The sequence below is a fragment of the Delphinus delphis genome, chromosome 1 (assembly GCF_949987515.2).
Source record: "Delphinus delphis chromosome 1, mDelDel1.2, whole genome shotgun sequence".
Classification (NCBI taxonomy): Eukaryota; Metazoa; Chordata; class Mammalia; order Artiodactyla; family Delphinidae; genus Delphinus; species Delphinus delphis.
In genome coordinates this window covers 105,007,367-105,032,818 of record NC_082683.1, presented here as the reverse complement: position 1 = coordinate 105,032,818, position 25,452 = coordinate 105,007,367, and the positions used below count along the sequence as shown (strand labels likewise).

Genomic DNA, 25,452 nt, shown 5'->3' with positions numbered 1-25,452 from the left:
AGAATTCTGTCTAAGTGTTGGGAAGAGTTTATTGGAGACATATGCAGATTGAGGATAAAGGAAAGGCTTGCATTTTCTACTCTATGTAATTCAGGGTTATTTCCACCTTTTATAATATATGTGCATAATTTTTGTAAATAAGGGGAAATAGGTCAAAGTAGGCTATTTCCACAAAGCTTTGTGTTAACAAACAGATGCTGTAGAGTTTAGCCCAAAGACAATTTTGTTGCAACAGGAGTTGCAGAATTAGTGTTTTAATCAAGAAATACTCCAGGGGCCTAAAGGAAAATGGTATTGATGTGAAAATGATGATAAGATAGAATGAATACAGGAGATAGATCCCAACTGCCCTCCCCAGTTTAGGCTGCTGGGGGCTTGAGAAAATCACAGACGGAGGAAACTGTAATTTCTGATTTCCAGTCTGAACTAGGAGCTCAGCACATGTGGAGATACCTTCATTTGTCCCTAGTCAGCTCTCTGCTGAGTTCTTCTCTTCTTCATCTCCTTTACCTCCACTGTCCCTCACCTCAGCAGCTGACTTTACTGGGACCCTGAACCTTCAGACTGGCCCTGCCTTACTGGTTACTCACTACACTCACTGCTTCTCCTGCCTGCCAACCAGGTCATCTCCACTGTACACAGGCTCCCTGAGTGGGCCCCCTTTGAAGGGACCCCCCATCCTCTCCTGGAGGCTGAGCCAGGCTGTATATGGGGGTTTTCCTAACAGCGCTTGAGAATGGCCAGGACCCTTCCATCTAACAATCCTTCTTTTTTATTTAATTTTATTTATTTAATTTTTTTAAACTTTTTATGTTATATTGGAGTATAGTTGATTAACAATGTTGTGTTAGTTTCAGGTGTATAGGAAAGTGATTCAGTTACACCTATTCATGTATCTATTAGTTTTCAAATTCTTTTCCCATTTAGATTGTTACATAATATTGAGCAGAGTTCCTGGTGCTATACAGCAGGCTATCTATTTTATATATAGCAGTGTGTTCATGACAATCCGAAACTCCCTAGAACCCTCCAGCCACTGTTGTGTTTCTTCCCTCTCTTTCACATCCAACTTCTTGAACGTGTGGTCTGGATTTGTGATCTCCCTTCTGAATCCCCCTTTCACATCACAACCTTCTGGCATGTGGCTCCTCAGCAGTTCCCCTAACCGTTCACACTAAAGTGACCAAGATCTTCTTTTGTTAAATTCAGCATTTATTGAACTCTGCTCGGTATTTCACTGTTGACCACAGGTGCTGCCTGGGGTGGGGGTGGGGAGGTGGAGTCTCCTCCGATTTTCTCAGGCTCTGGTGATACTCTTGCTGGCTCCGGTGATCTTTCCGTTTGCCTCAAGCGAGCCCAGCAGAAAAGTGGAAATGATGTTAACTATGAAATGGACACAGCGGGCTTTAAAATATCCCACTCAACCCATGGAAAAATCAGGTGTGTCCTAAGGCCTATAGAAACAGAAGAAATGGCCCAAGATACAGTGAGCTTTTAACAAGTGCTCTGTAGTTCCTCTTATTCTTTATTCCTTCTCCTTTTCCCAACCGGTTCTCTGCCCTTCTCCACCCCTCGTGCAAATAGCCTCGCTTTTCATTTTATTCTCGCACACCTTCCCTGGATTCTTGCACGTGCGCCCAACGGCACCGCCCAGAAAACGAACTAGATGCGTTGGACAGGGCGTGCACCTGCTGTGGAAATCCGCTGGACTGAGCCTGACCCAGCTTGGACCGAGGCTGCGCTCCCGCACGGGGGCTCAGGGAGCTCCGCACTCACTAGTCCCGCGCCTCTAGCGGCGGTCCCTGGAAGTCTGAGTCGCAAGGCCCCAGTGGCAGGGACTGACTCACTTGGGAACAGGCTCTGCCATGAGGTCAGTGAGGACGCTCCTCTCCCCAGGCCGTTCGCTCCCCTTGCTAGTCCTGCCGGTGCTCCTGGTTGACTCTCTTGGCAAGGATTTAATTTTTCACCCCGAGTGGGGCTTTGACTCCTATGAAATCACCGTCCCCAAGAAGATGAGCTTCCGTGGAGGGGAGCAGGGTGTGGCCAAGCACGTGTCCTACCTCCTGCAGGTAAAAGGCAAGAACCACGTCCTCCACCTGTGGCCCAAGAGGTTTCTGTTGCCCCGGAATCTGCAGGTTTTCTCCTTCACAGAACAGGAGAGGCTCTTGGAGGATCACCCTTATATACCCAGCGACTGCAACTATATGGGCTTGGTTGAAGGAAATCAGGATTCTAAAGCTACTTTAAGTACATGCATGGGGGGGTCTCCGAGGCATACTGAAAGTCAATGCCAACCATTACCAAATCGAGCCCCTCAGAGCCTCTTCCAGTTTTGAACATGTCGTATATCTCCTAAAGAAAGAGGAGGAATTTCCCAATCAGATCTGTGGCTCAACTGATGATGAAACAGTAAAGCAGTTGGCCGAGCATGAGAACAGGGCTAGGATACATGACTTTAGTGAGGCATATATGCAGCGAAAGTACTTGGAATTAGCCCTGGTCTTTGATAACAGTAGGTATTTATATTTGAACTCCAAACTTACTCAAGTCATAAATGATGCCATTCTTCTGACTGCAATTGCAGACTCTTACTTTCAAGATGTCCGTACGAGAGTACAACTATTAGCTATGGAAGTATGGACAGACAGAGACAAAATAGCACTTAATGCCCCAGTGATATCACAAGTTTTAGGCCAGTTTGTGCAATACAGATCACGTGACCTGAGTCGTCGGATTCCAGCACATCGGGCACACCTATACCTTAAAAAAGTTTAGTGGGGCTTCCCTGGTGGCGCAGTGGTTGAGAGTCCGCCTGCCAATGCAGGAGGTACAGGTTCGTGCCCCGATCTGGGAGGATCCCACATGCCACGGAGCGGCTGGGCCCATGAGCCATGGCCACTGAGCCTGCACGTCCGGAACCTATGCCCCGCAACGGGAGAGGCCACAGCAGTGAGAGGCCCGCGTACGGCAAAAAAAAACCCAAAAAACAAACAAACAAAAAACAGTTTAGTGATGCGCTTTCACAGCACTGGGGAAGTGTATGTAGTACATTGCCTTCCGGATCTACAAGTTCTATTCTAGATAAAAATATCCTTGGACCTGCCAGTTGGACGACTCATGCTCTGGGCCATAGTGTGGGAATGATCCACAATTACAAATACTGCCAATGTAAGGGTAGGCATAGTTGCATCATGGGCACTGGATGAACTCGGTTTAGTAATTGTAGTTATGCCGAATTTTATTCGCATGTAAGTTCAGGATTAAACTGTCTAACGGATATCCCAGGATTAGGTTATGTGGCAAAGAGATGTGGAAACAAAATTGTGGAAGAGAATGGGGAATGTGATTGTGGTTCAAGAGAGGACTGTAAAGAAGACCCATGTTGTCAGCCAGATTGTAAATTCAAAGAAGGTGCACTGTAGCACTGGACGTTGCTGTCATAACTGTCAATTTCGTCCGTCTGGATATACGTGTCGGGTGGAAGAAAATGAATGTGACCTTGCAGAGTACTGCAGTGGGACCTCAGCATTCTGCCCAAGTGACGCATATAAGCAGGATGGAATTCCTTGCGAGTACAGAGCCCGTTGTGTCAGAAAGGGCTGCCAATCCAGAACTGTGCAGTGTCCAAATATTTTTGGAGCTGATGCCATGGGGGCTCCTCTTCAATGCTATGATGCAGTTAATGTAATAGGTGACCAATATGGGAACTGTGGTATTTTAGGAGTTCGTCAGTATGAGAAGTGTCCCAGAGAAAAGGCATTATGTGGCAGGCTACAGTGTATAAATGTCGAAACCATCCCTGATATGCAAGATCCTACTATTCTAATTTCCACTCACCTGCATGAAGAAAATCTCATGTGCTGGGGCATTGGCTATCATCTAGCCATGGTACCTATGGGGTTACCTGACCTGGGTGTGATAAGTGATGGTACCTCCTGTGGTAAGGAGTGGATATGTTTTTAATAGAAATTGTGTGAATAGCTCAGTCCTGAATTTTGACTGTTTGCCTGAGAATTGCAACGGCCGAGGCGTTTGCAACAGTAACAAAAACTGCCACTGCATGTATGTCTGGGCCCTTCCATTCTGTGAGGAGGTGGGGTATGGAGGGAGCATTGACAGTGGGCCTCCAGGACCCCTAAAGAGGGAGGTGCCCGCCTCACTTCAGGTCGTGTCCATTATGTTAATGCGCTTGATTTTCTTAATTATCTCAGTGATTGTTGTGCTTTTCAGGAAAATCATAGGAAGCTTATAAATCCAAAGAGAAAGAAACACCACCAATTAACACTGGAGCAGAACAATTCAAGGCCAGAATGATCAAGAAACCAAAAAAGCAATCAGGCAATCCACTGTCACTCTATTACACAGGGTCATAAATTGAACAAGCTTCTCATTTATCCAAACACTTCTTCTTCCTTCTTTCTTCAATTTATTTTACCTAATGTTCTTTGAGGTTTTGATCAGTAAATAAAAGGTATTCTTGGTTTGGAAAAAAAATCAGTGCATTTTTCTTTCCTGCTTCACTTTCCCCTTAGTTTGTGATCAAGTTTTGGATATCCTTAAAAGAATGCCCTAACAGCTTTTCAAACACAGAATGCTGTGCGTTTCATAGAATTACAGTGGATTTCAGAGTAGAGTCCTGTCTCTCAGTTCCCAGCAAACAAAACCATTGTCTGCTTTTCCCTCTGCCTCCCTCATGAAATCCTGTGTGTCTCTGCCCCATGCTGAACCATAAATGGTAACTACCACATTTTATATATAGAATGCGATAGTTTGCAAGGGGTGTGTGTCCCTCAGTTAAGTATCTTCTGCTGTTATAGTCACTGTATGGTTCACTGTATCTCCGTAGAAGTGTGATCTCTGACTCAGTGTTTGGGTTGACCTCAGCTGGGTTGAGGACTCTAATCTACCGTAACTCTTGCATTGCACCACAGTCTACAAATGATGACAAGGTCTGGCAGTGTCCTGAGGATAAGGATCTTAACAGAATTCTGTGCTTTGGGTTTCTGCTTGCAGGGGCAAGTCTTTTGTGAATGTGTGCTGGGGGACATCTGGCCCCAGGTTTGCCACACCCCTAAGGAGATCAGAGGGGAGTGAGGAATACCTTCCATCCCAAGTACACCCAGGTCTGCCTCCAAGTGTTCTCCCCCACCCTTTTGCCTGGGAGGAGAGGAGGACTGAGTGGCCCCTTCAGAGGAGTCAGTGGCCACTTCTTGCTCAACGAGGGTCTCGTCACCCCAGACCTGTGTGAGCCCAAGTGTTTTGGTCTTGTTCTGGGCTGAGTCCTCCTGCTGTTCCCTCACCTTCCCCAGGCAGCACTGCAGGTCCACTGTACCCCACCCCAATCTCCTCTTTTCTTAGCCACATAGTTCTTCTAACTAAAGAAGGTGTGGGAGGCTCACAATAAAGAGTGGTCCCCTTGGACTATCTGGGGACTCTTATTACTCAGAGGAGTAACACCGAAATAACCCCATCTTTGTGGTGATCATAATTTTAACATTTTTCAAGCTTGGCCATAATCAGAAAATATCCTTAAAAAAAAGGACATGTGCTTATAGCCTCAATACTGTTAATAGATTTGTCACTTCTCTTTTATGCTCCCCTCCACTAAATTTCACGTTTATTGCTCAGAAGCAGAAATATTTAGATACAAGGTATACCTTGTTTTATTGAGCTTTGCAGTTATGGTTTTTTTTTTTTTTACAGATTGGATGTAAAACCCTGTAAAACCCTGCCTCGAGCTAATCTATTGGTGCAATTTTTCCAACAGCTATTGCTCACTTCATGTCTCTGCCACATTTTGGTAATTCTCGCAATATTTCAAACTTTTAAATTATTATTATATTTTTACGATTATCTGTGATCAGTGATCTTTGATGTTACTATTGTAATCGTTTTGTGGCACCACAAACTGTACCCGTATAAGACAGTGAACTTAATAAATACTGTGTATGTCTGGCTACTCCACAGACCCACTGTTACCCCATCTCTCTCTCTCTCCTCAGGGTTCCTTATTCCCTGAGACATAACAATATTGAAATTAGGCCAATTAATAACCCTACAACGACCTCTAAATATTCAAGTGAAAGGAAGAGTCACACATCTCTCGCTTTATATCAAAAGCTAGAAGTGATTAAGTTTAATGAGGAAGGCATGTCGAAAGCTGAGACACACTGAAAGCTGGGCCTCCTACACCAAACAGTTAGTCAAATTATGAATGCAAAGGAAAAGTTCTTAAAGAAAATTAAAATTGCATCTCCAGTGAACACATAAATGATGAGAAAGAGAAACTACCTTATCGCAGATATGGAGAAAATTTTAGTAATTTGGGTAGAAGATTAAACCAGTCACAACATTTCCCTAAGTCAAAGCCTAATCCAGAGCAAGGCCCTAATCTCTTCAATTCTCCAAAGGCTGAGAGAGGTGAGGACGCTGCAGAAGAAAAGTTTGAAGCTAGCAGAGGTTGGTTCATGAAGTTTAAGGAAAGAAGCTGTCTTCATAACATTAAAGTGCAAGGTGAAGCAACAAGTACTGATGTAGAAGTTGCAGCAAGTTATCCAGAAGATCTAGCTAAGATAAGTAATAAAGGTGGCTACACCAAACAACAGATTTTCAATGTAGACAAAACAGCCTTCTGTTGGAAGAAGATGCCACCTAGGACTTTCATAGCTACAGAGGAGAAGTCAATGCCTGCCTTCAAAGCTTCAACGGACAGGCTGAATTTTGTTAGGGGTTAATGTAGCTGGTGACTTTAAGTTGAAGCTAATACTCATTTACCATTCAAAAAGTCCTAGGGCCCTTAAGAATTATATTAAATCTACACTGCCTCTCCTCTATAAATGAAACAACAAAGCCTGGATGACAGCATATCTATTTACAGTGTGGTTTACTGAATATTTAAGCCCACTGTTGAAAACTACTGCTCAGAAAAAAAGATTCCTTTCAAAATATTACTGCTTATTGACAATGCACCTGGTCACCCAAGAGCTTTGCTGGAGATGTACAATGAGATAGATGATGTTTTCATGCCTGCTAACACAAAATCCATTCTGTAGCCCATTGAGCACAGGGGACTCTGCTCAATATTATGTAACAACCTAAATGGGAAAACAATTTGAAAAAGAATAGATACATGTATACATATAACTGAATCACTTTGCGGTACAACTGAAACTAACATGACATTGTTAATCAGCTATACTCCAATATAAAATAAAAAGTTAAAAAAGAAGTAATTTTAACATTCAAGTCTTATTACTTATGAAATGCATTTCATAAGGCTATAGCTGCCATATATATGGATCTGGGCAAAGTAAGTTGAAAATCTTCTGGAAAGGATTCACCATTCTAGATGCCATTTAAGAACGTTTGTGATCCATGGGAAGAGGTCAAAACATCAATATTAACAGAAGTTTGAAAGAAGTTGATTCCAACCTTTATGGATGACTTTGAGAAGTTCAAGACTTCAGTGAAGGAAGTAACTGCATATGTGGTGAAAATAGCACGAGAACTAGAATTAGAAGTGGAGCCTGAAGATGTGACTGAATTGTTGCAATTTCATGATAAAACTTAAATGGATGAGGAGTTGCTTCTTATGGATGAGCAAAGAAAGTAGTTTCTTAACATGGAATCTACTCTTGGAGATGATGCTATGAAGATTGTTGAAATGACAACAGAAGATTCAGAATATTACATAAACTTAGTTGACAAAGCAGTGGCAGAGTTTAAGACAATTGATTCCAATTTTGAAAGATTTACTGTGGGTAAGATACTATCAAGCAGCATTACATGCTACAGAGAAATGATTGATGAAAGGAAGAGTCAATCAGTGTGGCAAAATTCATTCTTTCTTATTTTAAGAAATTGCCACAGCAGCCCCAGCCTTCAGCAGCCACTACCTTGATCAGTCAACCACCATCAGTATTGAGGCAAGACCCTCCGCCAGCAAAAAGATTATGACTCGCTAAATGCTCAGGTGCTCCTTAGCATTTTATAGCAATAAAGTATTTTCTAATTAGGTTTGTACATAATAGACATAATGCTATTGCATACTTAATAGTGTAGTGTAAACATAACTTTTATATTCACTGGGAAACAAAAAAATTCATGTGACTTGCTTTATTGTGATATTTGCTTTATTGTGGTGGTCTGGAACCGAACCCACAATATCTCCAAGGTATGCCTGTGTATGTTTTATGCTTCCATCCTACTAATAAATGTTCTTAGGGTCTTACTTTTCACTCCAATTTGCTTATCAAGGTAATATTTTTGAAGACAACCCCCTTAAAAATGAATTATAGTACTTGCTATTATTACAACCTTTTCACACCTCTACATAAGCATATTATTCAGAAAATATAGAAAATGGAAGCTAACATATATTGTGTATCTTCTATGTGACAAGCACTGTTGTACAGATTTTAATATATTGAGTTTGGTCCAGCAAACACATTTTGAGCACCACCCAAGTGCCAAGTGCCCAAGATAGAGATTAAGTCACATCCCTGTTCTTGAGAGTGGCATCTGGCCCACGAACAAATAATTTCCATACAATGAGGGGAATGCTATTACAAAGGAGGGGCTGGTTTAGGGCAGGGTTCACGGATGAGATAAAGCCTGGGATGAATGCACTGAAGGATGAAGAAGAGAGTTAATCATGTACAGACTTTTCAATTTAAAATTCTGTGACATAACTTCCATTGTGCTTCTTAAGCAAATCACCTGAGGCTTTGTAGCTGGCAGAGCTTGTCACAAATATAGAGAATAGATTGCCCAGGAAATGTGGAGAAGGGGAGAGTCCTCTATACCACCTGTCTCCTACATTGGGGATGAGTGGGTGGCCATAAACTCTATTGTCGTCAAGATAAGGGTTTCTCCAGACTGGTTGTAAAAGATAATGAACACCTCCTCGGTGACTCATTTCTTCTCTCACACTGATAGGATTTGTTCCAGTATCGTGGGATATTACAGGGCTTGCTTGCAACAGTACTCATGGTCAATATCTCCATCAAATATAATATGACAATGTCCAGGGCTGTAAAAATTTGCACCCTAGGGGGGCAAGGAGGAACTCTTCAATAGTTTCTTAAAATAATGAGGGGTTTAGGCTGTTTTCTCAGGATTTAGGACTGGAAAACATTTCAAGACTCTCCTCATTATATAATCACTCCAGATTTTTCCACATCCCTCTACCAGACTTTATTTTCACATTCCCTTAAAGCACCTTTTTAAAAAATCTCTTTCTCTGATTATTCCGTTAGGTACTCCCCACTCCCCTGCCCCTGCCTGATTGAGATTCTTTTTCCATGCCAGTCTAACAGTACTAAAATGTTTAGCTGTGAAAAAGTAATTGACTTTTTTTTTTGAATTTCCGAATTTTATTTTATTTTTACACATCAGGTTCTTATTAGTTATCAATTTTATACATATATAAAATATACATATATATGTATGTATATATGTATATGTCAGTCCCAATCTCCCAAATCATCACACCACCACCTCCCCTGCCACTTTCCCCCCTTGGTGTCCATACGTTTGTTCTCTACATCTGTGTCTCTATTTCTGCCCTGCAAACTGGTTCATCTGTACCATTTTTGTAGGTTCCACATATATGCGTTAATACACGATACTTGTTTTTCTCTTTCTGGCTTACTTTACTCTGTATGACGGTCTATAGATCCATTCACGTCTATACAAATGACCCAATTTCGTTCCTTTTTATGGCTGAGTAATATTCCCTTATATATATGTACCACATCTTCTTTATCCGTTCATCTGTCGATGGGCATTTAGGTTGCTTCCATGACCTGGCTATTGTAAATAGTGCTGCAATGAACATTAGGGTGTATGTGTATTTTTGAATTATGGTTTTCTCTGGGTATATGCCCAGTAGTGGGATTGCTGGGTCATATGGTAATTCTACATTTAGTTTTTTAAGGAACCTCCATACTGTTCTCCATAGTGGCTGTATCAATTTACATTCCCACCAACAGTGCAAGAGGGTTCCCTTTTCTGCACACCCTCTCTAGCATTTGTTGTTTGTAGATTTTCTAATGATGCCCATTCTAACTGGTGTGATGTGATAGCTCATTGTAGTTTTGATTTGCATTTCTCTAATGATTAGTGATGTTGAGCAGCTTTTCATGTGCTTATTGGCCATCTGCATGTCTACTTTGGTGAAATGTCTATTTAGGTCTTCTGACCATTTTTGGATCGGGTTGTTTGTTTTTAAAATATTGAACAGCATGAGCTGTTTATATATTTTGGAGATTAATCTTTTGTCCGCTGATTTGTTTGCAAATATTTTCTCCCATTCTGAGGGTTGTCTTTTTGTCTTGTTTATGGTTTCCCTTGCTGTGCAAAAGCTTTTAAGTTTCATTAGGTCCCATTTGTTTATTTTTGTTTTTATTTCCATTTTCTAGGAGGTCGATCAAAAAGGATCTTGCTGTGATTTATGTCAAAGTGTGTTCTTCCTATGTTTTCCTCTAAGAGTTTTACAGTGTCCAGTCTTACATTTAGGTCTCTAATCCATTTTGACTTTATTTTTGTGTATGGTGTTAGGGGGTGTTCTAATTTCATTCTTTTACATGCAGCTGTCCAGTTTTCCCAACACCACTTATTGAACAGGCTGTCTTTTCTCCATTGTATATTCTTGCCTCCTTTGTCAAAGACAAGGTGACCATATGTGCGTGGGTTTATCTCTGGACTTTCTATCCTGTTCCATTGATCTATATTTCTGTTTTTGTGCCAGTACCATACTGTCTTGATTACTGTAGCTTTGTAGTATAGTCTGAAGTCAGGGAGCCTGATTCCTCCAACTCCATTTCTCTTTCTCAAGATTGCTTTGGCTATTCGGGGTCTTTTGTGTCTCCATACAAATTTTAAGATTTTTTGTTATAGTTCCACAAAAAATGCCATTGGTAATTTGATAGGTATTCCACTGAATCTGTAGATTGCTTTGGGTAGTATAGTCATTTTCAAAATATTGATTCTTCCAATCCAAGAACATGTAAATCTCTCCATCTGTTTGTATCACCTTTAATTTCTTTCATCAGTGTCTTATAGTTTTCTGAATACAGGTCTCTTGTCTCCCTAGGTAGGTTTATTCCTAGGTATTTTATTCTTTTTGTTGGTAAGTGGGAGTGTTTCCTTAATTTCTCTTTTGGATTTTTCATCATTAGTGTATAGGAATGCAGGAGATTTCTGTGCATTAATTTTATATCCTGCTACTTTACCAAATTCATTGATTAGCTCTAGTAGTTTTCTGGTGACATCCTTAGGATTCTCTATGTATAGTATCATGTCATCTGCAAACAGTGACAGTTTTACTTCTACTTTTCCATTTTGTATTCCGTTATTTCTTTTTCTTCTCTGATTGCCATGGCTAGGAATTTCAAAACTATGCTGAATAATAGTGACAAGAGTGGACATCCTTGTCTTGTTCCTGATCTTAGAGGAAATGCTTTCAGTTTTTCACCATTGAGAATGATGTTTGCTGTGGGTTTGTCATATATGGCCTTTATTATGTTGAGGTAGTTTCCCTCTATGCCCACTTTCTGGAGAGTTTTTATGGTAAATGGGTGTTGAATTTTGTCAGAAGCTTTTTCTGCATCTATTGAGATGATCATATGGTTTTTATTCAATTTTGTTAATATGGGGTATCACATTGATTGATTTGCATATATTGAAGAATCCTTGCATCCCTGGGATAAATCTCACTTGATTATGGTGTATGATCCTTTTAGTGTGTTGTTGGATTCTGTTTTGTAGTATTTTGTTGAGGATTTTTGCATATATATTCATCAGTGATATTGGTCTGTAATTTTGGTTTTTTGTAGTATCTTAGTCTTGGTTTGGTATCAGGGTGATGATGGCCTCATAGAATGAGTTTGGGAGTTTTCCTTCCTCTGAAATTTTTTGGAAGAGTTTGAGAAGGATGGGTGTTAGCTCTTCTCTAAATGTTTGATAGAATTTACCTGTGAAGCCTTCTGGTCCTGGACTTTTGTTTGTTGGAAGATTTTTAATCACAGTTTCAATTTCATTATTTGTGATTTGTCTGTTCATATTTTGTTTCTTCCTGGTTCAGTCTTGGAAGGTTATACCTTTCTAAGAATTTGTCCATTTCTTCCAGGTTGTCCATTTTATTGGCATAGAGTTGCTTGTAGTAGTCTCTTAGGATGCTTTGTATTTCTGCGGTGTCTGTTGTAACTTCTCCTACATGAATTCATGCTCCTAAATGAATTTCTAATTCATTAGAAATTCATTTCTAATTTTATTGATTTGAGTCCTCTCCCTCTTTTTCTTGATGAGTCTGGCTAATGGTTTATCAATTTTGTTTACCTTCTCAACGAACCAGCTTTTAGTTTTATTGACCTTTGCTATTGTTTTCTTTGTTTCTATTTCACTTATTACAGTCTGATCTTTATATTTCTTTCCTTCTACTAACTTTAGGTTTTGTTTGTTCTTCTTTCTCTAGTTCCTTTAGGTGTAAAGTTAGATTGTTTATTTGAGATTTTTCTTGTTTCTTGAGGCAGGCTTGTATTGCTATAAACTTCCCTATTAGAACTGCTTTTGCTGCATCCCATAGGTTTTGTATCATCGTGTTTTTGTTGTAATTATTTCTCTAGGTATTTTTTGATTTCCTCTTTGATTCCTTCAGTGATCTCTTGGTTATTTAATAACGTAGTGTTTAGCCTCCATGTGTTTGTGTTTTTACATTTTTTCCCCTGTAATTCATTTCTAATCTCATAGTGTTGTGGTCAGAAAAGATGCTTGATATGATTTCAATTTTCTTAAATTTACTGAGGCTTGATTTGTGACCCAAGATGTGATCTACCCTGGAGAATGTTCCGTGTGCACTTGAGAAGAAAGTGTAATCTGCTGTTTTTGGATGGAATGTCCTATGAATGTCAACCAAATTTAGCTGGTCTATTGTGTCATTTAAAGCTTGTGTTTCCTTATTAATTTTCTGTTTGGATGATCTGTCCATTGGTGTAAGTGAGGTGTTAAAGTCCCCCACTATTATTGTGTTACTGTCAATTTCCTCTTTTAGAGCTGTTAGCCGTTGCCTTATGTATTGCGGTGCTCCAATGTTGGGTGCATATATATTTATAATTGTTATATATTCTTCTAGGATTGATCCCTTGGTCATTATGTAGTGTCCTTCCTTGTCTCTTGTAATGTTCTTTATTTTAAAGTTTATTTTCTCTTGTATGAGTATTGCTATTCCAGCTTTCTTTTGATTTCCATTTGCATAGAATATCTCTTTCCATCCCCTCACTTTCGGTCTGTATGTGTCCCTAGGTCTGAAGTGGGTCTCTTGTAGACAGCATATATATGGGTCTTGTTTTTGTGTCCATTCAGTGAGCCTGCGTCTTTTGGTTGGAGCATTTAATCCATTCATGTTTAAGGTAATTATTGATATGTATGTTCCTATTACCATTTTCTTAATTGTTAGGGGTATGTTTTTGTAGGTTCTTTTCTTCTCTTGTGTTGTAGAGCTGGTGTGGTGGTGCTGAATTCTCTTAGCTTTTGCTTGTCTGTAAAGCTTTTGATTTCTCCGTTAATCTGAATGAGATCCTTGCTGGGTAGAGTAATCTTGGTTGTAGGTTCTTCCCTTTCATCACTTTAAATATATTGTGCCATTCTCTTCTGGCTTGTAGAGTTTCCACTGAGAAATCAGCTGCTAACCTTATGGGGGTTCCCTTGTATGGTATTTGTCGTTTTTCCCCTATTGCTTTCAATACTTTTTCTTTGTCTGTAGTTTTTGCCTGTTTGATTACTACGTGTCTTGGCATGTTTCTCCTTGGGTTCATCCTGCCTGGGACTCTCTGTGCTTCCTGAACTTGGGTGGCTATTTCCTTTCCCAGGTTAGGGAAGTTTTTGACTATAATCTCTTCAAATATTTTCTCAGGTCCTTCCTCTCTCTCTTCTCCTTCTGGAACCCCTATAATGTGAATGTTGTTGTGTTTAATGTTGTCCCAGAGGTCTCTTAGGCTGTCTTCATTTCTTTCCATTCTTTGTTCTTTATTCTGTCCCATGGCAGTGAATTCTACCATTCTGTCTTCCAGGTCACTTATTCATTCTTCTTTTTTTTTTAATTTTAGAATTTTATTTATTTTTTTATACAGCAGGTTCTTATTAGGTATCCATTTTACATATATTAGTGTATATATGTCAATCCCAATCTCCCAATTCATCACACCACCACCACCCCACCCCTACCACTTTCTCCCCTTGGTGTCCATACATTTGTCCTCTATATCTGTGTCTCCATTCTTATGCCTCAGTTATTCTGCTATTGATTCCTTCTAGTGTATTTGTCATTTCAGTTATTGTATTGTTCATCTCTGTTTGTTTGTTCTTTAATTCTTCTAGGTGTTTGTTCTTTAATTCTTCTAGGTCTTTGTTAAACATTTCTTGCATATTCTCGGTCTTTGCCTCCATTCTTTTTCTGAGGTCCTGGATCATCCTCACCAACATTATTCTGAATTCTTTTTCTGGAAGGTTGCCTATCTCTGCTTCATTTAGTTGTTTTTTCTGGGGTTTTATCTTGTTCCTTCATCTGGTACATAGCCCTCTGCCTTTTCATCTTGTCTATCTTTCTGTGAATGTGGTTTTTGTTCCCCAGGCTGCAAGATTGTAGTTCTTCTTGCTTCTGCTGTCTGCCCTCTCACAAAGTAACTGACTTTTTCAATAAACTTCCAGTAGGCACCAAGGGTAAAGTATGAAACTCCTTATTAGTTAAAATGGGTAGTAGGTGAGTTCCTGTCATCCTAAAGCTGGAGACAATTTTTGCTTGACCTCAAATGATGAAGCAGTGAAAAGCTCTACTATTCAACTCAAAATGGAGTTCATTGGTCATTTGAAGAAGAAGGCAAAGGATCATTGCCATCCAAGGTTCAATCAGGGAAACTGGAGTCAGAAAACATCCTGCAGATATGATGAAGATTTCTAACTGAAGTGTAACCTAGGTGTCAGCTTGGTGATCTAATTAAATTTGACTCAAATCCAAGTTCTATAGCTTTCCTCCAAAACGTCTCACATTTCCTTCAAGTTCTCAGGACTTACTTCTACAAAGTTGCACTCCGTTTCTAAGCTCCCTCAAAAATAAGAACAAATTCCCTTTTGTTTCATATTAATCTGCTTCTGTAAGAAATCCACTCCAATCCTCTTGATCTTTCCTGTCCAGTGTGGTAGCTACTAACCACATGTAGCTGTTTAAATTTAAATTTAATTGACAAAATTAAATAAAATTTAAAATTCAACTCTTCATTTTCACTAGCCATATTCCAAGTGCTCAGTGGCCATATGTGGTTAGTGGCTACTGCATTGATAGCACACTTTAGGACATATCAATCATTGCAGAAAATCTTATGGGGCATTTGTACTAGTGTGTCATGAATTGATGTGTGCTTACTGAATATTTGTGGACATATGTCAAGAGGTCATATTTCTACTTTCCATCAGAAAATTCACTTTGATCTAAACATTTTTAACCACTTTCTCTTTTCAGCAATGTACCATCTGTCTATAGAGATATATCAGTGTACATGCTTCCACTTGAAGGAGTTTCTTAGGAAGCAAAGTAGAATCATCACATAGATGACAATAAGATGTTTTCAAGTGGGTTTAGAGCATGAATTTTTCCAAGAGAAGAAGTAAAACATTTCTCCCTGAGAAAGTGGTAAATGTCAAAAAACCAACAAAAAACAAGCAACAAAAAAAAGTTAAGTGAAGCTTTTGTCTGGCAAAAAGAAAGACATGAGTGAGCTTGTTTGTTCTCTAGAAGAAAACATCTAAGAAGAAAAGGGGCAGGTTTGGAAGCAACTACTCTTTCTTAGGTCACTGGTCAGATTAGCACTAAAACCTCCTCAGCATAAGGTTATAGAGATGAGGTAGGCATGATCCCAGACCTGAAGTAGCTAAAAGATTTATTATGAATCAGGCAGAAAACAGAATTTAAATATAGGTATGTGCTCTTCACTGAGTGATGCTGGGAAAACTGGGCAGCTACATGTAAAAGAATGAAATTAGAACACTCCCTAACACCATACACAAAAATAAACTCAAAATGGATTAAAGACCTAAATGTAAGGCCAGACACTATAAAACTCTTAGAGGAAAACATAGGCAGAACACTCTATGACATAAATCACAGCAAGATCCTTTATGACTCACCTCCTAGAGAAATGGAAATAAAAACAAAAATAAACAAATGGGACCTAATGAAACTTAAAAGCTTTTACACAGCAAAGGAAACCATAAACAAGACAAAAAGACAACCCTCAGAATGGGAGAAAATACTTGCAAATGGAGCAACTGACAAAGGATTAATCTCCAAAATATACAAGCAGCTCATGCAGCTCAATATCAAAAAACCAAACAACCCAATCCAAAAATGGGCAGAAGACCTAAATAGATATTTCTCCAAAGAAGACATACAGATGGTCAACAAACACATGAAAAGCTGCTCAACATCACTAATCATTAGAGAAATGCAAATCAAAACTGCAATGAGGTATCACCTCACATCAGTCAGAATGGCCATCACCAAGAAATCTACAAACAATAAATTCTGGAGAGGGTGTGGAGAAAAGGGAACCCTCTTGCACTGTTGGTGGGAATGTAAATTGATACAGCCACTATGGAGAACAGTATGGAGGTTCCTTAAAAAACTAAAAATAGAACTATCATATGACCCAGCAATCCCACTACTGGGCATATACCCTGAGAAAACCATAATTCAAAAAGAGTCATGTACCACAATATTCATTGCAGCTCTATTTATAATAGCCAGGACATGGAAGCAACCTGAGTGTCCATTGACAGATGAATGGATAAAGAAGATGTGGCACATATATACAATAGAATATTACTCAGCCATAAAAAGAAATGAAATTGAGTTATTTGTAGTGAGGTGGATGGACCTAGGGTCTGTCATACAGAGTGAAGTAAGTCAGAAGGAGAAAAACAAATATTGTATGCTAACACATATATATGGAATCTTAAAAAAAATGGTTCTGAAGAACCTAGGGGCAGGACAGGAATAAAGACACAGACGTAGAGAGTGGACTTGAGGACACAGGGAGGGGGAAGGGTAAGCTGGGACGAAGTGAGAGAGTGGCACTGACATATATATACTACCAAATGTAAAATAGATAGCTAATGGGAAGCAGCCGCATAGCACAGGGAGATCAGTTCGGTGCTTTGTGAGCACCTAGAGGGGTGGGATAGGGAGGGTGGGAGGGAGACGCAAGAGGGAGGACATATAGTGATATATGTATATGTATAGCTGATTCACTTTGTTATAGAGCAGAAACACAGCATTGTAAAGCAATTATACTCCAATAAAGATGTTTTTAAAAAAAGATAAATACGTAGTATGAATAAACTGCTTATCATAGTGCCTGACAGCAAGAAAGCACTTTGTACATGGAAGCTGGTGACAGTGGTAGCAGAAGTACCAACAGTGGCATTGTTACTGACCAGGGTTCTTGGCTTCCTTAATCAATAGAAATTCATCAGAGGCCAGACAAGAAATTCAGGCAAGGCTTTATTAGGGACCCTGCTGCAGCAGGGGGTAGCGGAGAACAAACAACAGGTCCCCTTGCTTGCTCGTTCCCTGAGTGGAGGCGAGCTTGTTCCTTATATGCGGTGAGGGTAGGGGTGTGTCCAGGGGTTGGGCTAGAGGGGTGGCTTAGGTGTTTTGCTCACCCCTTAGGTGGTGTTGTGTACAGGGGGCATGTGCAGTACCCTGCTTTTGCTCCTGACCCCCTGCTTTTGCTCCATGCTCTTCAAAAGTGGCAGTTGGGTTTTTTGGTCTCTTTGTATCTTTTGTCCAGAATTTGCACCAGCTGAGCATGCATGCAGTTATGTTTAGTCCCATACAGCATTTTTGTATTTTGTTGCTTGAGGAGAGGTGTGTCCAGGTGCAAGCATTGCAGCACCGGAGCAAAGGGTCCCAGATCCCAGCCTGTCTCAGCATGAAGGCGTTCTTTTTATTTAACATCAAATGATGTTTGTATTTCTAAAGGTGGTAGAAGATGAGGTATTTAAGCACATGAGTGTCTATGTTGTTTGTTCCTAGTACATTTGATGTACCGCTTTGTTACCAAACCCAGGTTCGGTTGCTTCTTGCACAAGAACCAATAATTCGAGAGGCAAGTGTCAGTAGAAAGGAAAGGTGCTTTAATCAGAAAAGCCAGTAATCTAGGGAGAAGGTGGACTTGTGTCCAGAGACCAACTCTGAAGATTCTGCTCAGCCATGACAGTTTTGAAAGGAGAAAAAGGAGGAAGAATCTCAATGAATCATCGACAGAGGAAGTTGGATTCTGTATCATTCCCCATTGCTTGCAGACTGGCTGACTCTTCAGATGTTACCTTGCCTGTGTGGTCAGACTGCAGGATTGCTAAGGGAACTGTTGAGAATAGAGAGCTTGTCATTTTTTAACTGCTTCATCCTTACTTCTTACTTCTTTTCATCTAGGAAAAGAATCAGCAAGTTAGACAAGACACGGTGTGCATGCAAGAGAGCATAAGTCAGGAGTTAGGTTACATTGCCTAGTGAGCTCTTTCCTCTAATTAAGTTCTTTTAAGGTTAAAGGGGAACAGAAATGGGCAAACAGGAAAGGGACAAAAGAGCTGTTTTCACCTTGAAACCTTGCCTGCTGTGCCTCAGCTGGGTGAGTCAATGTCCACCATTCACAGATACAAAGCATAGCACAAGCAAAGGATCTATGTCAATAATGAGCGTCGTGTTCCAAGATGGAGCTGGGGCTTCTGCACCGGAAGCTGTGTCTCAATAGGGCCACAAGACCAGGTTGTGAGCACTTTTAAATGTCAAACTGAGCGGAGAGCTTATCTGAAAGCAACAGGAAGCCCCTGGAGATTTATAGGCAAGAAATGAAGTAGAACAGAAGAGTGGGGCAAGCAAGTGACAACAGTGTCATCTCAGTAGGGAGAGAGGAAATGCTATGTGACCACAAAAATGTCTGTGAACAGGCACTGGGGGTGGAAAGACCCCTGTACCCACCAAGAGCATTGGCGTGCAGTCACACAGGCACAAAGTCCAAATTTCCTAGCTTGGCATCCCCTTCATCATCTGGGTCCTCTGTGTTTCCAGACATCTCCGCTTCTTCAGAAACCTCAGTTTCAGTGATGTGGCCCGTTCACCAGCCCACTAGCCAGAGGAGCGTGTGCCTTTCTTGATCATAGCTTCCCTGGCTTCTGGGCCCTGAATGTCTCCTTCTCTTCTACAGTGCTTGCTTGCCAGATGCCCTACAGTTAAGGTAAACGTAAGTGCTTGCTCTTGCTGCCACCATTCCTCTGCTCATCCGCCCCCTTCGCCTAAAATGTTGCCCTCCCCTTGCTACTGACTTTCAGCCCCCCTATTCTCAAGTTCCAGACAAGTTGCCATCTAACCTGTCCTGCATCCCCCTAGCCAAAACACCACTCCTTCCTTGTAATACCTAAAACTACCAATTTATGCCCCTCATCCACTCTTGTGAGGTCTTGAATTATAGCTGTTTGATCGTGCTACCAGTGTGGGAATTCTGCTAGTTGCTGAGGATGTCTGTTCCAATTATGTATTCCATAACCAGGGAGATTACTGCAGGATGGGCTTGGGGACCCACTGGGTCCACTGTGAAGTAGTCCTGAGCTAAAACACCATTGATCACCCGACCTCCATAAACCCCTACTCTGACTGGCAGACCACAGTGATGTTTGGGGTCTCCTGGAATTAGTGTCAGTTCAGAGCCAGTGTCCCGTAATCCTCAAAGAGCTGATTACCTCCTTTCCCCCAATGCACAGTTACTCTGGTAAAAGCCCACAGTCCCCTTTGGAGAAGGCTACGAGAGAGATTAACAGTATAAAGATTCGGCAGGAGGGAGGGATCCTTCCTCCAGGGCACTTAGCCTTCCCTCCATTCAAGGGGAGCCAGGTCTTAAACTGGCTCAAGCGTGGGAATTGCTTCCTTTTGCCACCATGACTTGTAATTGCCTTTTGTTTGTGTGCAGCCATCATCCTGAGACCTAGCTGTGCTACTGGATGGTTTTACTACAAGTCCTGTTGCTAGGGATACTTCCAGAAGCTGAAGAACTGGTCTGATGCTGAGGTAAGAAATCTGGCCCTTGCTTGGAGAGGTTTCTCTAAAGCAAGGGGCCACCCAAAGCTCCAGGTATCATTCAACTCAGAGCCAAGGGTCCTTCCTTGGCATCCTGAGAAGTAACCTGGCTGGTGCAATGGAGAGTAGAGGGTTATGTGCTCAACTCCTTTAATCGTGTAAGCATTGATGGAGCATGTGCTATAGGCCCAGACCCTGGATGGACTGCAAAGACATGAGGATGAGCAAGGAACAGCCTGCCCTCAAGGAGTTCACTGTCAGGGAGAAAGACAGAAAGACATAAATCCAAAGACGATGAGATGAGGAACTTACAGAAAGAACAACTGAATTGCCATACAAGATTTACCAGCAAGAGAGCTGTGTGTAGACAGCCTCAGAGCCACCTGACGGAGAGCGAAGCATTCCAGACAAATGCAAGGCCTCACTGTCTCCATAACCCAACAAATGTATTGGTTCTATTTCACTGAGGCTTTTCTAAGAGACACCCACATAGCCAGTCAGACTGAGTTACCTCAGAGTGTTGGGAGTCGTGCTACTGTGTCTCTGAATTGTGGTTGTTAAACTGAAGTGACTGACCGGGAAGTTATGTGGGGAAATGAGGTGTGATTTGGGCCCAGAATGGCCTCAGAATCCCTGTAAATCAATAACTCAGAATGAGGAAGCACCTATCATGTGATAGCTACTGAGGATGCAAAGATCTTTTCTGGCCTTAAAAAGTGCAGAACTGGGCTTCCCTGGTGGTACAGTGGTTGAGAATCTGCCTGCCAATGCAGGAGACACAGGTTCGAGCCCTGGTCTGGGAAGATCCCACGTGCCACGGAGCAACTAGGCCCGTGAGCCACAACTACTGAGCCTGCGCACCTGGAGCTTGTGCTCCATAACAAGAGAGGCCGCGACAGTGAGAGACCCGCGCACCGTGATGAGGAGTGGCCCCCGCTCGCCGCAACTGGAGAAAGCCCTCGCACAGAAACAAAGACCCAACGCAGCCAAAAATAACTAACTAAATAAAATTTAAAAAGTGCAGAACTGATGCAAGATTGTGACATTTAAACAAAAAATTGCAATGCAGTATGAGCATAAGCGACTTTCCCAAGATTACACCGAGAATAACCAGCAGAGCAAACCCAGGGAAGTTGGCCCCAATGCAATGCTTTCCTAAGCAGATGTGAATGATAGCAAAAAATAAAAAAAGAGCCAAACACAGAAAGGGCCTCCCGGATTCTGTCCACTGAAAGAAGAAAAAGCTCATGGACAGCAGTGGACTTCTCCTCAGTTCTTGGGAAGCAACTTGGAGAAATCCTGGACAGATGTTTGTACTGCCTGTCCCTGGAGAGTCCAACACTAATCCTACCAAAATAAAGAAGAAGACATCTGGGGGGCTTTGGAATAATATAGACCTGAGTTTAAATCACGCTCTGCCACGCATTAGTTGCAGCTATACCTTGCTTTACCAGTTTTCTTCTGTAAAATGGGGATAACACTTTTATCCCATGGGGTTGTTGGGAGGATTCATGAAAAGAACTTGCAAAAAGCCTGTGGCACATGGTGGATGCCCAATTCAGGTTTTCAAGGCAAAAACGATCCACATGATTGATACCAAGCCTTAGCACAGTTAACCACTCCTGAACCAGAGTGCAGAGAAGGTGCCAGGAAGGACCAGAGAAATGGACACCACGGCTGCTGTGCTCCTTGGTTCCTAGCTGGCATCTTAGTTCACAAGACTCCTGGAGGTGATGGAGGTGGCAGTTAAAACGACAGGAAGACCCGATCTTGGACCGAAGAGGCAGCGCTCTGAGTTCTAGCTGTGTGAACTGACAGGAAAGGGAAACATCATTTAAACAGACGGAGCCTGTTGCCTCTTCTGTCCCAGGAATCTTTTGTAACTGGTGCACTCACTACACATTGACTGGTAATCCAGCTTCCGTGCATCACAAATTTAAAAGTCAAATGAAATTACAGGTATATGGATGGACCTAGAGTCTGTCATACAGAGTCAAGTAAGTCAGAAGGAGAAAAACAAATACCGTATGCTAACACATATATATGGAATCTTAAAAAAAAAAAAAAAAAAAGAAAGGTTCTGAAGAACCTAGGGGCAGGACAGGATGAAGGACGCAGACGTAGAGAGTGGACTTGAGGACACAGGGAAGGAGAAGGGTAAGCTGGGACGAAGTGAGAGAGTGGCATTGATATATATACACTACCAAATGTAAAATAGATAGCTAGTGGGAAGCAGCCGCATAGCACAGGGAGATCAGCTCGGTGCTTTGTGACCACCTAGAGGCCTGGGATAGGGAGGGTAGGAGGGAGACTCAAGAGGGAGGAGATATGGGGATATATGTACATGTATAGCTGATTCACTTTGTTATACAGCAGAAACTAACACAACACTGTAAAGCAATTATACTCCAATAAAGATGTTAAAAAATAAAATTGAAATTAAAATTAATAAAAGAAATTACGGGTATAAAAACATTCTGGTATTATCAACTGGTTGGTAAATTATCATTAAGCAGTCACCACATCTAATCCTGAGCAAGTTCAAAGGCAAACATGAGAGTGGCAACCACAGCCAAAACCATGTTTTTATTAAATTAATTTGTGTTATTATGTAGGCAGATCCTGTAACACAACCCCAAAAGAGCATAAAGTATATAGCTCTGTCTAGCTATAAAATGTGCATATATAAAATGATTTCTTTATTTGGGCAGTAAGTGTCTTGTTAGAGAACAGCACATTTTACAGTCAGTGGTTTCTTAGGTTTGTTGAAGTGCAGTATTATAATATAAAATTATAATAATTCTATCCTCCTAACAACTCCCTTGTGTAGCCCTAATTATCTCCTCTATTTACAGATAAGGAAGAGAGGTGAAGTGACTTGTCAAGGTCACATACACTAAAAACAGGCAAGACCAGGACCCCAGGCACTTCCACTGACCCTAAAGCTCGTGCCCTTGCCTCGAGCTGCCTCCCCCTCTGAGGCCTGACACCTGTGACAGTTGTGTTTTCTCCCAAGGTGACAGGAAGTCTTCTGTGGGGCTCAGATCCCAAGGGGAGGTGGGGGCTGTGTGTGCCCATGCTGCCTGGTGCCCTAGGGTTCTGAAGTGAGGGCCGTGCTTTTCTTTTTTTTCTAATTTTTATTGAAATACAGTTGATTTACAATGTTGTGTTAGTTTCAGGTGTACAGCAAAGTGATTCAGTTTTACATATATATACATATATATATTCTTTTTTAGATTATTTTTTCTCATAAGTTATTACAAGATATTGGGCTCCCTGTGCTATGCAGTAGGTCCTTGTTGGTTATCTATTTTACATATAGTAGTGTGTATATATTAATCCCAAGCTCCTAACTTATCCCTCCCCCACCCTTTCCCCTTTGGTAACCATAAGTATGTTTTCTAACTCTGTGAGTCTATCTCTGTTTTGTAAATAAGTTCATTTGTATCATTTTTTTAGATTCCACATACAAGAGATATCATATGATATTTGTCTTTGCCTGACTTACTTCGGTTAGTATGATAATCTCTAGGTCCACCTATGTTGCTGCAAATGGCACTATTTCACTTTTTTTACGGCTGAGTAATATTCCATTGTGTATACATACCACATCTTCTTTATCCATTCCTCTGTCGATGGATATTTAGGTTGTGGGCTGTGCTTTTAAACTTCACATCTCCTCCTTGCCCTCAGCTCGAGTGTCAGTCGTATGGAAACGGAGCCCACCTGGCATCTATCCTGAATTTAAAGGAAGCCAACACCATAACAATGTACATAGGTGGCTGTCAAAGAAACAAGCCCATATGGATCTGCCTGCATGTCCTGCAGAAGGTAACCTCAGACTTGGCCCACAAATGGCCCCTTGGGAAAGCCAGACAGATAGCCCCTCTCTGGGAAACAGCCCCAGGCCTACTGACACACAACAGGTTTTCTTCAGTCACCTGCCTCCGATTGATAGAGGCCAAAGCTTCAAGGTTAGGGAGGAAACAATTTCCTCCACTTACAGACCTATCTAATTAAAGTTCTCCCACATCTTTGAACACAAAATTACCAGCTCTTCAGAGCCTTTACAAAGAAGTTTGTGGGGCTTCCCTGGTGGCGCAGTGGTTGAGAGTCTGCCTGCCGTTGCAGGGGACGCAGGTTCGTGCCCCGGTCCGGGAAGATCCCACATGCCACGGGGCGGCTGGGCCCGTGAGCCACGGCCACTGAGCCTGTGCGTCCAGAGCCTGTGCTCCGCAATGGGAGAGGCCGCAACAGCGAGAGGCCCGCGTACCGCAAAAAAACAAAGTTTGTGTAAGTATGTATGGGTATATACAAATAAACACACACACACACACACACACACACCTGTTAGGAGACCAAGCTTAGTTAAACCCCCATTAGATCTTCAGTTAAAGTTGGAAACTTTCAGCTAAGCTTTTTGCTAGATGCTATCATGTTTTTTATGTTATCCTAAACTTTCTTCACTGGTCCCTCATTTTACCCGCCTCAATACCTCATAGTAAGAAATGACATGTGAGGTTGCTGAGGTCTCTATGCGGGATCTGCAGTTTACAGATTCTTTGTGGGGCTTCTATGTTAACCCAAAAAAACACAAAGAATACAAGGAGAAAAACCCCAGACTTTCTGTTTCTTTCTTTTCTTTTCTTTTCTTTTTTTTGCGGTACGTGGGCCTCTCACTGTCGTGGCCTCTCCCGTTGCGGAGCACAGGCTCCGGACGCGCAGGCTCAGCAGCCATGGCTCACGGGCCCAGCCGCTCCGCGGCATGTGGGATCTTCCCGGACCGGGGCACGAACCCGTGTCCGCTGCATTGGCAGGCGGACTCTCAACCACTGCGCCACCAGGAAAGCTCGACTTTCTGTTTCTTGATAAACTTTGCCATAGATGTTACATATATTTTATACAATGAATTTTACATTTTTATATATTCATATTGCTATCAATCAGAGCTCTCTCATTCAGAGATAGGATAAATAGTTACATCAATTTCTACCAGATTTTTTTTGTAATTTAATTTTTTTACCTTCATGACTGAGGCTAATAAACAGTCTAACAAATTGTGCGATGTCTCTAGTTATCAAAGAAATGCAAATTAGAATAACAATATAATTTGACATCAGATTATTAGACTTTTGCTTTGTCTTAATGAATAATATTTTTAAGGATAAGGAGAAATTTCCCAGTAAATGAGGATGTAAATTCCTACAACTGAACAGTTTTTGGAAAGCAGTTTGGCAATAAATATCAATAACCTCAAAATATTCATGCCCTTTGGCCATTAATTCTACTTCTGGGATGCTAGCTTTAAAGAATAATTTTAAGTACAG

The 25,452-nt window shown here is 41.3% G+C and overlaps 1 protein-coding gene across 1 annotated transcript; it reads left to right on the top strand.

Moving 5' to 3' along the window:
- The first annotated feature begins 1,865 nt into the window (after positions 1-1,865).
- Positions 1,866-4,282, top strand: ADAM30 (ADAM metallopeptidase domain 30). Its single transcript, XM_060009726.1, is given in 5 exon segments — positions 1,866-2,258; positions 2,260-2,769; positions 3,006-3,415; positions 3,417-3,957; positions 3,959-4,282. Coding segments are annotated over 5 exon segments (2,178 nt in total).
- The last annotated feature ends 21,170 nt before the right edge of the window (positions 4,283-25,452 follow it).